Source organism: Crocodylus porosus, unplaced genomic scaffold (assembly GCF_001723895.1).
Source record: "Crocodylus porosus isolate Cpor-Errol unplaced genomic scaffold, CroPor_comp1, whole genome shotgun sequence".
Lineage (NCBI taxonomy): Eukaryota > Metazoa > Chordata > Crocodylia > Crocodylidae > Crocodylus > Crocodylus porosus.
Window position 1 is genome coordinate 38,998,322 of NW_017728951.1, and position 15,233 is coordinate 39,013,554.

A 15,233-nucleotide genomic window follows, 5' to 3' on the forward strand; every position below is an offset into this window, starting at 1 on the left:
CCCTGCCTGGGGAGGGGCAGGCATAGCCAAAGGAGCTGTGGGAGAACTTGCAGCCACCCAGCTGTGCCTGCCTCTCCCCGGTTGATTTGAATCACTGAATCTCTCCGAATCAGCGCTGAATCTTCTGAAGCTGATTTGGCTGAATTGATTTAGGACAGCGATCCAAATTGAATCACTGTCCTCCAAATCAGCTGAATCTGAATAGAATACTTCCGTATATGCACAGGCCTACCAAGCACCACCTCTGCTTGTTACTCCACTGCTCAACATTGTTAGGATCTGGATGGGAGCCACAGGCTCTCTTCGGTGGGGCTCCTAAGCAGCCACCAGATGAACCTAAATAAAATCCAACTCCAGTCAAGCAGAAGCTAGAAATTTGCTAGGCCAAGCTTTCCAAATACTGTTTCTGATGGTGAACAACATTTAGAGGTTCAACCCCTCCCAGTAGCTGTTTATGCACCCTGCCCCCCACTCGCCAATCATGTTATCTAGTGTCTCCTGTGCTCCAAAGGCTTTCCAATACTGGACAGAGGCTACGGAGTACATAGGGGTAGGGTGGTAAGAGAGAAAGGGCACATGCCTAATCCTGGTGAACAGTGGATGCAGAGTTGAAGCATGTTTTGAAAGAAAGCACCAGCATGAAATGCAAGATTCCTCTTCACCCTTTCCCACCCTCAGTTTATAGGTGATACATTTGTAAACTATACCCACTCCTGAGTTCCCACTGACAGTGTTGACAGTGGCACAAATACAAGTAGTTGAAAGTCTTCCAGTCAAACGTATCCTGCCCTTGGCTCTCTAAGCTCAAGCAGTTGAGTTTACCTTCAGAGGTGGTAAGTTCAGTCTCTGCAGCTGATCGGATTCACCCAGGGGTAGACTGTTACACATACTTGTTATGAAAGATCATAATCAGTGATTAAATCCTTTTCCTGTTTTTTCTGAGTCCAGGGGTTGGGAGGAACTGCCAGTGCATTACAGTAAAGTTGACTGCATTTGATGATTGACCGGATAATTGATTTATCTTCTTAAGCTGGTTGTGAGCACAAGCTGAGCAGTGTGGAAGGAACAATATCAAGTCCAAATTGGCCTGACAAGTACCCTAGCCGGAAAGAATGTACCTGGGATATATCTGCAACACCTGGGCACCGTGTAAAAATAGTGAGTAACAAGAGTCAGATGTGAGGGGAGGGGATTGCAGGTGCTTTGCTGTTTCCAAACAGTGATTTCTATTAGGCCATATACACTGAGTGAATGGTCTTCTATACACAAGGCCTGTGTGTAGTGGGAGGTAGAACTGGTCATACTAATGGAGCCAATGTGGTGTTACAGGGAGTGAAGGGAAGGGCTGTGGGGCAGTTAATACCCCTTAAATACAGTTACAGAAAGCATGTGCAAGCATACTTTGCTCCTCCCTTTACTCATATTTAAACTACGGTCTGTCAAGGCCTTCTCACTGTTGCATCCATGCATTCCACATCACTTTATTCTCACAGTGCCCCTGTGAGCAAGGGTATTATCTGCACTTTACATGCAGGGGACTGAGATATAAGGTAGGTTAAATGAGCTGCTCAGGTCTGTGATGTGCTTTGATGCAGCCTGGCTGCACCTTCTGAGATGCACTCCCAAGGTGCTTCTACAAATTGGAGTGCCCTTCTGCCCCAAGCCCTTGTCTGCTGCTTGACCACTGAGGGCCAACTGAGGTGTGCTAAAAGCCAACTCTGGGCTGTGGAGCCTCAGCCCTACCTATCTCGCTTGGGTCTTGGCAGTCCTTAGACAAGGGAATAGTGCCAGCTAGAAGAAACACACCCTTGTTTGGTCACATGCTCAGAAAAGTTTGGGTTAATGTGAATGGTCAGATACTCTGGGATCTCAAGTATCACTGACAAGTAGTTTGTAAAAAAAACAAAAAAACAAAAACAAAAAACCCAACAACAATTATTTATTATAAAAAAAATAAGAACCAGTGCAATAAATCAGTAATGATATGCTGAGATGCACACAAATATATATGAGCAAACAAACAAGTACAATAACCTCTTCTTACCCTGCACAGATGCAGTCCCTAGCCAGCTTTGACCGTTTAAATAGTAGACTTTGCCTCTGACCTTTCTGTCAGGGCCTTCTGCAAGTTCTTCTGTCAGCTTGCTTTTCTCAGCCTGCTTTGGCTGAGGGACCAGAGGCTTCAATACAGTTGCCTCTCCAGCTATTCACATATGTCACCTCTTTGATTCTAATGGGACTCACATTATGCTAAAGGTGTAAACTTACTATGCTAAAGGTATAACTTCTTGCCCCCCAAAGGTGCATGTATGTCAGATTACATGATTTTTTTGATCCTGTTAAGACCAAGGGAACATGTGCCCCCTTCCAGACATAGAGGTTCACTACTCCAATATACAGTTTCTCTGTTTCAAGTGTTATGTCCTGCTAGGGTTTTTCCTTTTAAAATGGAAATTCACCATTGTCTGGTCACAGCCTGGCTCCTCTGCCTGGGAGCACATGGGCAAATGTGATGTGTCAAACCCTGTCAAATACAAATTCTCAGCAATTGCCTTTTCTAAACTTGAATAGGTGAGGGTCTATTACAATAATCACTGACCCACTCGAACAGCCTTGGCTATAATATAAAATATATCAAAATGATGTGTATATCAAATACCACAGTCTGTACAATATTAGAATAGTAAGATTGAACACAGTTCAATGTTACCTACACAGATATTACACGTGCCACATTAGTAAAATAAAGTCAAGAAATCATGCAAAACACCCCAGGAACCCCTGGTTCATGACAAGGTTCATGCAGGAAGTCAAGGGTTCAGACAAGAAGTGAACCCAGGTGTTCCTAGCTAGGGTTAGCCTTTTTGGCAGGTGTGCCAGAAATTAGCCCTGCACCCTCCCTGAGTGCCATTCCAATCCCTTTACCCTGTCCAATCTGCTGCTCTGCTTTCTGATCTCATCCTTGCCCTATCCCCTTCTTTGCTTTCTGCTCATAGATTTCATAGACATTAGGCCTGGAAGGGACCTCGGAAGATCATCGAGTCCAGCCTCCTGCCCCAGGGGCAGGAGGTCAGCTGGAGTCACAGGATCCCAGCAAGATAAACATTCAGTTTGCTCTTGAAGGCATTCAGAGTAGGTGATTGAACCACCTCCGATGGCAGGCTATTCCAGACCTTGGGGGCTCAGACAGTAAAGAAGTTCTTCCTTATGTCCAGCCTGAAACGGTCTTCCAGGAGTTTATAACAGTTCGACCTTGTCATCCCTTGGGGCGCTCTGGTGAAAAACGTTCCCTCAGATCCTGGTGAACACCCCTGATAAACTTATAGGTGGCCATCAGATCACCCCTGAGCCTGCGATTTTCCAGGCTGAAGAGTCCCATAAAGCGCGTTTCCAGGCTGAGGAGTGCTTTCTGCCCTACGTGCCACTGTACTTCCTGCTCCCTCCCTGACCAAACACAGAGGCTGCCCATGCCACTTGTGGCATCTGTTAGGCCTGTGCAAAGCGGCTAGTATTAGCTTCGGATTCTGATTCAGCCAATTCGGGGGACAGTGATTCGATTTGGTGATTTCAATCACTGGCCCAAATTGATTCAGCCGAATCCGATTTGGAGATTTGGCCACCGCCAAATCAGCCAGATCTCTGAATTGTCCCCATCCCCAGCCTGCTCTCCCAGTCCCGTCAATGGCTGCCCTGCCTAGCCCCAGCTCCTGGCTTTTTAAAAAACCCAAAAAACGGAAGCCCCCACTCATCAGCTCCTGCCAGGTAGGAAGGTGATCCCCACTGTCCTACCTGTGTGGGGGGCTCTGCCATAAGCTCCCAGAAGCCCCAAGGCTGCTGCAGCAGCTGGTGAGTGCGGGGCTTTTTTTTTTTTTTTTTTTTTTTTAAAGAGCTGGGAGCTGGGACAGCCATGGTGGGGCTGGGAGAGCAGGCAGGAGCCAGGGGGCACTCAGGGAGGCTGAGGGAGCATCCAGGGGTGGGGCCTGGCAGGGGTACCCCCTATGGTCTCCTTCCCCTCCTCCAGCCCTCCCTCCCCCACCCCCTACTTACCAGCATGGAGTCCAGGTCCAGCTCCCTGTGACAGCGAGTGGGGACTGCCCAAATCTCCAAAGCCTTCTGAATATTTTCTGAATTAATTCACAAAGCTTCAAATCAATTTGAACCTTTTAACTGGTTTCCTGATTTGATTTGGATTTGGAGATTCAGCTGCAGAATCGGGCCAAATCTCCTCCGAATGGAATCAGCACCCAAAGCTTCACACAGCCCTAGCATCTGTGCTGCAGGTTGGTCACCCCTGCACAAGGCAATCCATCCTCAAATACAGCATAGTCTAAATTACATGCCCCCCTTTCTCCTTGTCAGCAAAACACAACTTCACCTCTTCCAGCAACATTTGTCCTTCTTCACCTTTCACTTTTACAAACTAAGGGGATTCTTGACATAACCTATGGATGTGAAATTGCAGCTTAAAAGACAATAGTCAAATACTTGTAAGTAGATGCCATTCAGAGGTCAGGGAAACAGACCTTACAATGACAGGCTGAGAGCCATGGGGCTCTTTAGCCTGGAAAAGCGCAGGCTCAGGGGTGATCTGATAGCCGCCTATAAGTTTATCAGGGATGACCACCAGTATCTGGGGGAATGTTTGTTCACCAGAGCGCCCCAAGGGATGAAGAGGTCAAACGGTCATAAACTACTACAAGACCATTTCAGGCCGGACATAAGGAAGAATTTCTTTACTGTCCAAGCCTCCAAGGTCTGGAACAGCCTGCCATCAGAGGTGGTTCAAGCACCTTCAAGAGCAAATTGGATGCTTATCTTGCTGGGATCCTATGACCCCAGATGACTTCCTGCCCTTCAGGTGGGGGGCCTGGACTTGATGATCTTCCGAGGTCCCTTCCAGCTCTAACGTCTATGAAATCTATGAAATTAAATGTCCGACTTTCACCTGTTTTTAAAAAAAATACTCACGCTTTCACAGTGCTTTCCATTTCCATAAATTTACAGACAGTGGTTACCCTGCTGCTTCAATTTTTCAACATCCTTTTTACAATGTGGAACCAAAACAGAATACTATTTTTTTCTGGTTACTGTTTTACTGATGCTTTATGCAGCAGTAAATCATTCCCTCCACCTACTCATTAATTTTTTGTCTATATGGGTGGGGGGAGTGTCTGTGGGGATGTGTGTGGTGGAGTGTGGAGGTGTTTATGGTGGGGGGGGGGGTGTATGTGTGTGGGAAGGTGTGTATGGAGAGGTTGGTGTGTGTGGAGGGGGTGTGGCTGTGTGGGGGGGCATAGGGTATGTTGGGGAGTTGTGTGGCGTTTGTGGGGTGTGGGTGTGTGGTTCTGCAACACACTTTCCTCTCCTGCAGTCAATGCAGGCAACACTCTGTGTGTGTGTGCGTGTGTGTGTGTGTGTGTGTGTGTGTGTGTGTGTGTGTGGTTTATGGGGTGTGAAGGAGAGTAGGAGGGGGGAGGTGGGTCCCTCCCCCCCCCGCACACTCCCCCCATGGCAGACTGGCTCTGGCCAGCACTGCACATTGCAGCAAGGAGCGTAGCCACTGCTGGGCCAGTTGTTTCCCCAGTGCTCCCACATTCTCACGGCATGGGAGGGAAGCCCCAGGAGCTGGAGCTGGCTGCTTTCCTTGCCCCCGTGCCTGGGGCTTCCCTCCTGTGCCCCATGAGTGTGGGGAGCACTGGAGAAATGAACAGCTCAGTGGGGTCTGTGCTCCTTGCTGTGACGTGCAGCACTGGCCAGAGCCACCAGCCAGAAACCAGCACCAAGCAGAGCCCCTGCCCCCCGCTGCCTGCCAGGGCTGTGCGCCATGGAGGGAGTGTGGGGGGAGGGTCCTCATATCCCTCCCCCCTCACACCCACACCTTGCCCAGATGAGCTCCACACTGCTTCTGGCCCCCTGGGTGAGGGCTCCGCACTGCAGCCAGCCCCAGCCCCATGCTCCACACTCCATGCTTCTGCCCAGCTATAGCCTCCCCCACCTGCTGCTAGGAGGGAGTGGGATGCCCGGGAAGCTTGCAGCAGCAGTCCCACCCCGTGCTAGCAGGGCCTGTCCTTCCGTCCACAAGGGTAGGAATGAAGCATAATAGGATATGTTGGTGGCGGATATAGGCACTTCACTCCCACCCTTATGGGCAGAAGAGCTGGGCAAGGCACAATTAGTTGCAGCATTTAGCAGGCTGAATGAAAGTACCTGGCAAGCTGGATCCAACGTGTGGGTGACATTTTGTTCACCCCTGTGGAAAATGTTGCAGAAGAACAGATAGTCACAGTTAGGGGAAAGGCTTTGCCCATGTGAAGGGTACAAATTGGTCTCTGCTCATAGGATAGCTTTGAAGTGTGCTGGTAGCTTTCTGTCTGGTCTAAGCTGGCCAGACACAGCTAGTAACACTTTGTAACTTTAATTCCATCCACTTTGCATGTATATGCCGAGACTGACTTTAATTACCTTACCCCTGTGTACTGAACAGGTGTTATTTAGTGAAGGAGATCATGTATAGGTCTGTTGCATCACTTACATTGTAAGTTAGCCAGTGTGCAGTGAATGAGGAACAGAGAGTGGGTAGTGTCAGAGTTAAGCAGGTTGAATGCTACCCTGGAGAACTTGGTTTCTATCCCTGCTGATGCCATAAAGGTTCAGTTTGACACGTTGGGCAAGTCACTTAAAGTAACTTGTTCACTAGTGGCTCTAATTGCAGGCTTCTTATGTTTGGGTGTCAGTGGGAGATTCTGGGGACAAGGTTTGTAGAAGTGCTGAGTACACACAACTCTGGTTGAAATCTGGAGCTGTGCATGAGCATAAAGTTCTGTCTAAGGTTAAGACCTCTCAAGCTGGGTACACACTATGGTGGATGCTTCTGACCATTTCAGCATTAGTGTTTTAAAATTAGCTTTTGAATTTTGACCTTGCCAGTCTATTAATACCCTTTCCAGGAAAGCAAGTAACTCTGCTCTTTGTATCTGATCCTATGTTACAAGCGGAAACAAACACTGTACAGAGAGGCAGTGTTTCTCCTGGTATGTCTGGCTTTGCGGTCCATCCTCTGTGATGGACTGCAAATGCAATATCACAGGATATCTGTTTGTTTTATGCTTTGTGCCGAACCCAGATTCTCATTGTTGACACCTTCCTTGCAGACATTCAATGAGTTTGAGATTGAACAGCACCAGGAATGTGCATATGACCACTTGGAAATGTATGATGGACCCAACAGCAAGTCTCCTATTCTTGGCCGCTTCTGTGGCAGCAAAAAACCAGATGCTGTGGTGGCTTCTACTAATAAGATGTTCCTCAGGTTTTACTCAGATGCTTCTGTGCAAAGAAAAGGTTTCCAGGCAAGGCACAGCACAGGTAAGCTGGTCTTCCTTCTGAATGCTACAGTATAATGAGAAGGCTTCAACCTTGGATTTATTGTCAGGGCAAGCCAGACTCCCTAAAGCAGGCAACACCTATTGGGACTAGGTAGGTCAAAGTAGATGTTCCTCAGCAGTTGTGTACTTATACCAAAAACGCTTTTAGAAAATCCTTTGTTCTCTACCATTAATGCCAATTACTGTTTCTTCACTGGAGTCTTGGGACACTTCTGTGCCCTTTCTGGCATCTCTGTTGTTAAATTCAGAAATGCTTATTTAAGGGTCTTCAGGCGCCAGCATAAAGCAAGCTGTGCAGTTGACATTGGCTGGCTGAGAGAAGGGCAATAAGATATGTGTTCAACTCTTAGCCTGATAGTCAGCGTTCCCCCTAAGCTGTGTGGTGTGCATGGCTGTGCAGGCGCTCCTGTGTGGCCACGCATGCTGCACAGCTTAGAGGGAATGCTGCCGATAGTGCCATGGCTGTCAGATCAGTCTGCTCCCACAGACAGACGTGAGAATACACACCAGCTTTTGCCTACCTGGGAAGGACTGAGAGAAGACAGAAATATGGGGAGGCTCCACTATGAAAAGAGAGACTCAGTATAGCAAGAAGTTACAGGAGAGGGAAAAGCATGTGCTAGGGAGGCATGGCAAGTTAGCCTGTTTTGTCATTTCACTGTACCCAAAGAATTACAAGGATACAGATGAGGCTCTATATTTAGGAGTCTCTGCCACTGCACACACATGCATGCACAGGCAGACTCCTTAGGAGTCATTTTCATGTACAGTTATTATAAGTGCACATGCAATATAAGCTGTTTACTAGTGCACATCCATTTTTTACACCATCTTTGGCAAATAGCATTTGAATCTAGCATTTTCATGCATGTTTTTTTTTCCTCAACACGCTACTGTTTGCCACTGGCAAGCCCTCAAACCCATTGCTCCTCCCCACAGATTATGCAGGGGTTTGTTGGGGTTGGATGGTGTGATGGGAGGGAGATGTGTAGTGTTTGATGCGAATCAAGATATGAAGGAGACAATACAATGTACTTTGTCTTTGCTCTAGAGTGTGGTGGGCGTCTGAAGGCTGAAGTACAAATGAAAGACCTGTATTCCCATGCTCAGTTTGGGGATAACAATTACTCGGGCCAGTCCAACTGTGACTGGGTGATCGTGGCAGAGGATGGCTATGGGGTCGAGTTAATATTTCAGACATTTGAAATAGAAGAGGAAGCTGACTGCGGCTATGACTACATGGAGATCTACGATGGTTATGACAGCACTGCGCCCCGACTGGGACGCTTCTGTGGCTCGGGGGTAGGCCAGAGTTGTTAATGTCTTAGATTTCTTATATTTAAAATGTGTTAAAAAATGCCTGTGGTCAGAAGCCAGCACACACTATGTATTTTAAATGGGGGCCTGGCAAAGATGCTTGGGTTGAGTGGGATAGATTCTTAGATGGCAAGTGTTACAGAGTGTCTGATGCAGAAGGATGGCTGCTGGAGAAAATATAGGTGAGCAGACAACCAGGAGAAGAGGTTGCTCTTTCCTGGAAATAACTGGCAGAGAAGTGGCAGGTTGGAGAAAGCCCAGGATACTATTGTACAGGGTCTGTCGAACTGCGTGGGCATGGTGGCTGGTTTGTGTTTTTGAGAAAACCTGTCATCTATGCTGATCTGCACTCTACAGGGCCTCACGGACTTCAGTGAAGTTACATGAGGCAAAATCACAGCACTCATCCCTAAAATACTTACAAGGCATGCATGCATGCTTGAATCTGTATAAGGCATCTATGTATCAGTAACCATGACTAGCACTAACTGTACCCAGCCTGGCAACTTTCACAGTATTAACAAGGGCTGAATGGGAGATGGTGACTGACATGCTGTCTGCTCGTAGAAGGAAGTCTGTCCAGGGTGGAGCTCAGTTACATGGGCAGCGGCAGTCCAAGGGGAACTGGTATCCACAGAGTAGACACAATAGGTTGCTACTATTGCATTGTACCCCAGGCAGGTTGTCTACAATGAGCATCAAACCTACATTGCTTGATTTTGAGGCTTGCTTCCTTCCTGCCTGAGCTTAAGAGGCTCATTTCTGTAAGCTGGCTCATTGGGTACCGGTGGCCCCGTTACCACCAGAGGGGTACACGAAACCACGCTAAGTGGGATATAGGTTGTGCAAGCTACCCCTGTTGTGCATCAGTACAGGTGGTCATAAACTCTTCAGTGATGAAGTTTTGTACTGATGATGTTTTTTGCCACACAAAGCAGAGGCCTCCTCACATTTGACAGAGTGCAGGAAAAGTCAGAGCAGGGCAGTAAGAAACAAAACATCTGGTATTTAGATCTAATGCATGCATGTCAGAGCTCTTTGGGTAAGCACTAGGGCTGTGCAAAGCTTTGGATCACGATTCGAATTCAGAGATGATTCGGATGATTTAGAGGCCGAATCTACAAATCCAAATCGAATTGCTAGAAACTTTAGGCTTTCCAAATTGATTTGGAGCTTCTGAATTGATTCGGAAAAGATTTGGCAATTTGGAGATTCGGCCACAGGGTATAATGGAGAATCAATGAAATATCTATAACTTTGTTGTTTTTCAGCTGATTTGGATGAAACCTGCAGGGGTGGTAGCCTCTGCTGCGGGCATGAAGCCTGCCATATTTCAAGGTAGTAGGTGCAGTGGTTTCTGGGAAACTGCACCTCAAAGTCCTGAAAGCAAAACTCATCGCGTGTGTGTTACGCCACAGCAGGGTGAAAACTGCATGTGCTGAGGCCACAAAGCCTGCCAAGTTTCAAGGAGATCAGTGCAGGGGTTTGGGAGAAACTGCACCTCAAGCTGCTCACAAGCAAAACTCATGACATGGATGATACTGTGTGTGTGTTAAGTAAGGCACAGGGGGTGAAAACTGCAGGCCTGCTAGCCCCTGCTGTGGCCACAAAGCCTGCCAGCTGTCAAGGAGATGGGTGCAGGGGGAATCTGGGTTTTTGGGCCCTGCATGTCTGGTTGCAGGCAGGCAAAGCTCGTGACATAGGCACTTGTGGGACTGTGTGTGTGTTCAGGTTCGCCCTTCCTGGCGCTGGGACCTCTGCACAGCATGGCAGTGTGGCCCCGTGAGGCCTCCTCCTCCCCTGTGCACAGCCTTGGTCCGGTCCACCACTGTAAATGATGGCAGGTCAGAATAACTTAACTGGCTCAACACCAATACCACCAGCAGTATCAAAGGTACCCAGATGGAAATGTCACAGAGCCTTTCTTGTTATAAAGGAATTGACAGCAAGAAGTAAAGACGTTGTGTTGGAGATATGTTACTCGTGGTGTGTGATGGTTTATCTTATGTGTTTCTGTTTATATATTTATTATGAAAAAACCTGAAATAGTTAGAAAAATATATCTTAGGAAGCTTTTGGATTGAAAAGCCCTTTGTCAGGCTGAGGAAGTACATGCAGTTGGTGCGTCTCCCAGTCCTGGATGGAAGGAGTAGTAAAGAAGCCAGAGGTTGGCCGGCATGCAATGTAGACAAGAAAGCCAGTCAGTGCACCTGAACACACACACAGTCCCACAAGCACCCATGTCACAAGTTTTGCCCGCCTGCGGCCAGAGGTGCAGGGCCCCAGAACCCAGACTCCCCCTGCACCTATCTCCTTGATGCTAGTCAGGCTTTGTGGCCTCAGCAAGAGCTACCAGCCCTGCAGTTTTCACCCTGCTGTGGCTTAACACACATACACGACATGAGTTTTGCTTTCAGGACTTTGAGGTGCAGTTTCTACCAGCTATCACCTTGAAACTTGGCAGGCTTCATGCCCCCAGCAGAGGCTACCACCCCTCTAAGTGTCATCTGAATCAGCCAAAAAACAACAAAGTTATAAATGTGTCATTGATTCCCCATTATACCCTATGGCCAGATCGCTGAATCGGCTCCGAATCTGTTCCGAATTGATTCAGCCGAATTGAATTGGAAAAGTGATTCAAATCTCAGAATCAAATGGGCTGAATTCAAATAGAATAGTTGCCTATTCACATAGGCCTAGTAAGCACCTGGGCAGACCTGTAGCTGCTTTGAGTTCCAGCCTCTTCTTTTAGCCAGGACCATTTATCTAAGTTGTAGACTGACCACTCTGTGTTGTTTTGTTCCCTGCCCTGCAGCCCTTGGAAGAAATCTACTCCGCGGGGGATTCCATCATGATTCGGTTCCACACAGATGACACCATCAACAAGAAAGGCTTTCATGCCCAATACACAAGTACCAAATTTCAGGACGCATTGCACATGAGAAAGTAGTTCCTTAGAAACCGAAGAGTGAGACATCTACCTGTGTTCTTTAAAAAAAACCAACAAACAAAATCTTGTGCTCCTGACTTACAGCAGTGTACAGTATTTTTCTGTAATTGATACTAAAAACAGTATGGAAGGTTTGCCTCTGAAATTATTAGCATGGCCCTCTCTTGCTAACATACCCAGGACCAAAAAATTTCTTCTAATCATGACTGCCAGGGCAAAGACTTCTTTATATTTTTTGCACAGTTTGCCATTGGGCTGAATGCAGACAGAGATTGAACTAGAAAAAGCCTTAGTCTACTGCATACTCCATTTCCAGATGGCACTTATAAAGTATCGTATGCATTAGCCATCTTAATACATCTCTTTGGAAACAGATGGTGTGAATGTTCCCCCTCAATGAATGGGACTGTCTTAAAGGAACACTGGGCTGCCCGACCTCATCTTTCCAGTCCAAGATACTCTGTGCAATAAGTACAAAACCATACAACTGTGACTCCAGATCCTGGGATTTGTTTGTATCCTATGTATTTATTGTCTTGGGTATTCTGCACATGTTAAGGTCAGCTGGGGTCACCATCAATCTGCTGACTTATTGGACCATGTTCAACAAGAAGTCTTCAGTGTCTGATGTGTACAAAGAGTCATGGCACATGTGGCAACCAAAGTACTCTGTACCAATGGCCATGGAAGACTGCTATGTCTGACACTGACTGCTCTGGCATCAACCAGGATAAAAAGTTATAAGGGTATCAACATTCAGCTTCAGGGCATGACTTGCTTGCTAGCCAGAGTTGGGAAGCAGTCTGCTCCACTAAATGGCTCATTGTTCTCTTGCAGTATCCCAATTCCTGTGTTTTTATATAAAAATCCCCTGCCATTATTTGCTGGCTAATCTCTATTTATCTAAGATAGTTGTATTGCACAAATTTGTTCCCTTTCTCCTCCCTGGAATCACTGCTTCTTAATTATTCCACTCTTTGTTGAGGTCTCTGTTTCCTTTTCTGTCTGAGGTGTTTTCCAGAGGCTCCTATCACTGGCCCATTCTCTCTGTGTGATTCAGTAGTTAGGCTTGCCAGTCAGTTATATTTCTCTATTGAAACACCATGCTTGAGAATTCAAGAATGACTTGGCGCTTGGCACTGCTGGAAGGCATTTCTCTGAAGGCAGAAAACCTACCAATTAGTTCCCATAACCTCTGGCTTTGTCAGGTGCATGGATGCTCAAGACTAGCAGACTGAGTCCAGGGCTAGGAGATGAGAACTCAGCTAGCCTATTTCCACCTGACTTGCTTTGTGACATTGGGCAGGTCACTTAACCTTACTGTGTATCTCTTACCCACATCTGCAAATGAGAATTATGATGTTTTCACTTTTTGATTGAAGCCCTGAAGGCTGAAATGCACTATAGAATTGTAAGGTAATTTATGTCCACAGTAGCCACTGAGTTAACCAGCACCAAGCCCACAGGCTTGAAAAATTAACTGGTAGTTCTGCATTTCTTTCAGAGAAAGTAGGAGAACCTAAGTCTTTTAGTAAAGCATTGTAAAGTATTATGCTATAGATTATGAAAGAATTTATTCTGAATGGCATTTCGTTAAGGCACTCATGGGCATTACAAGCTAAAAGCTGTGGTATGTTAGCTTTAATAAAGTATTTATGAGCAAAGGATTAATATGTTTACATAACCAATGTACTGTCTGGCCACAGGGCAATGCCTCATCATCTAGTGGAAACTGTGGTAAGTGTGGAGGACTGGCGTCAAACGTCAAGCATGAAAGTGTTTTCGGAGACAACTTTGTTTCCCAGTGTTTTACAAACAAAACATGGCTCCTCTAAAATTTCTGACCTGAAATAGGTGCCCAAGAATTGTGAATACAAAAAAGAAGCAAATGCATGAAAATATTTTCTTGCTTAAAACAGGAAAAGCAAAAGTAATATATATAAATATATATGCATGTAAAAGACCAGTAGTCTAAGCCTTAATAAGTTGTAGGTGAACAAAACTATGCCATTGATGATAGCTTTACTCCAGGCCATGTGAAACCATGTTACTCTACATTTGGAGTTTGGGGGGTTTTTAAGGTCTTTTTTTGTTTCCCTTAACTTTTTTTTATGTGGCCTTCTGCTACAGGCATAAGTACCTGATCTCACACTGTGTGACAGCAAAGTCTGTTTAAAGTGAGCTCTATTGTAGGATCTGATCTTGTGACACCCTCATTCGGGCAAAACAGCTAGTGGTTTTAATGGTAGCTTTGCATGGATAAGGAAGTCAGGGCCACGAATATAATAAAACTGGTCCTAGCAAAATAGAATGAAAGTCCTGAATTGCACTGCAGGTGGCAAGTTGGAACATGCTGACTTGATGGCTGGAGTGAGGATGTCTTTCTAGAGGGAAAATCATATATTAAAACATTCCTTTGAACTGAAGCGTTTTCATTACATGTTATGCCTAGTTTCTAATATTTCTTGGACATTAGATTGTATATTCTGGGTCATTGCAAACATTTGCAATGTGGTTGGACAGATCTGCTACATTTGTTAGCATTCTCACATAGATAGGTGTGTTTCTGTTACAGTGAATTAGCAACTGTTTTACTTTGCACTTCAACCAATGATCTGTTGAAAATTTCTCTTCTGTGCTGACTGGGTTTATACAGTCAATAATCTTAAATGCCTAAAAAGGTTTATTATTTCTTACTTACGTTCTTTTCTTTTTTAAGGAAACAAGTCAAATTCTTCAAAATGTATACACATTCTGGTCTTTGTGTAGTTTTAAATTTAATTAAACTAAATTTTAAAAAAGAGGGAACTAATCTGAAATGTACCTGTGCCCAGAATGAACTCTCTAAATTAATTAAAGAATATGGATTCAGCTGTACATTGCGTGTGAGTGTGTGTGCGTGCATGTGTGTGTGTACGCACACACGTGTGCATGAATGCATTTAACATCTTCTTTGCCAGGCTTTGAGGGGAAAAAAGATCAGTTTGCACTTAAGTTCATTTCTTAATTTTGGGAGGTACTGAGCTGGTTTTAAAGACTGGGTTCTCAGCCCCTTTGTTGGGGCTGAGAGCTGAAATTAAGATAGAAACTGGTGCTGGTTCAACCTGCAGCTTCTCCCTTTTTCACACGTTGCAAATAAATGAAAACACAATACCATGTTGTACGTTCAGTATTGGATAAATCCAATAATGGTCTTAGTCCGGAAATGGACTTATGGGAAGGGGGCGGAAATGGACTTATGGGAAGGGGGAAGCCACAATATCCAAAGCACCAACAGTGGCCATCAATACCAGGTGGCTGAGATGGAGTTAAGGCACCTGCACACAGATCTCTGTTACAGTATTTCTAATTCAAATACTTGTTCCCTCACAGGCAAGGCAAACATCAATCAACCTGGGCATACAGAATCATAGAAAAGTAGGGCTGGAAGGGACCTCTAGAGGTCATCTACTCTAACCCCCTCCCTGGGGCAGAATCACCCCTATCCAAACCATCCCAAGAAAATCCTTGTCTCCAACCCATTACAAAAACTACATAGGCAACCCTGCCACACAGCCACTGAGCATAGCACCCTAATTGGC

The 15,233-nt window shown here is 45.9% G+C and overlaps 1 protein-coding gene across 1 annotated transcript in view; it reads left to right on the plus strand.

Moving 5' to 3' along the window:
• The window catches only part of TLL2 (tolloid like 2), a 184,449-nt gene extending 170,004 nt beyond the window's left edge, over positions 1 to 14,445 (plus strand). The window contains exons 18-21 of the mRNA XM_019555530.1: positions 1,031 to 1,158; positions 7,152 to 7,365; positions 8,437 to 8,687; positions 11,518 to 14,445. Of these exons, the coding sequence (XP_019411075.1) occupies positions 1,031 to 1,158; positions 7,152 to 7,365; positions 8,437 to 8,687; positions 11,518 to 11,652 (728 nt within the window). The 3' untranslated portion in view covers positions 11,653 to 14,445. The remainder of the gene's footprint in view (positions 1 to 1,030; positions 1,159 to 7,151; positions 7,366 to 8,436; positions 8,688 to 11,517) is intronic.
• Positions 14,446 to 15,233: the final 788 nt, after the last annotated feature.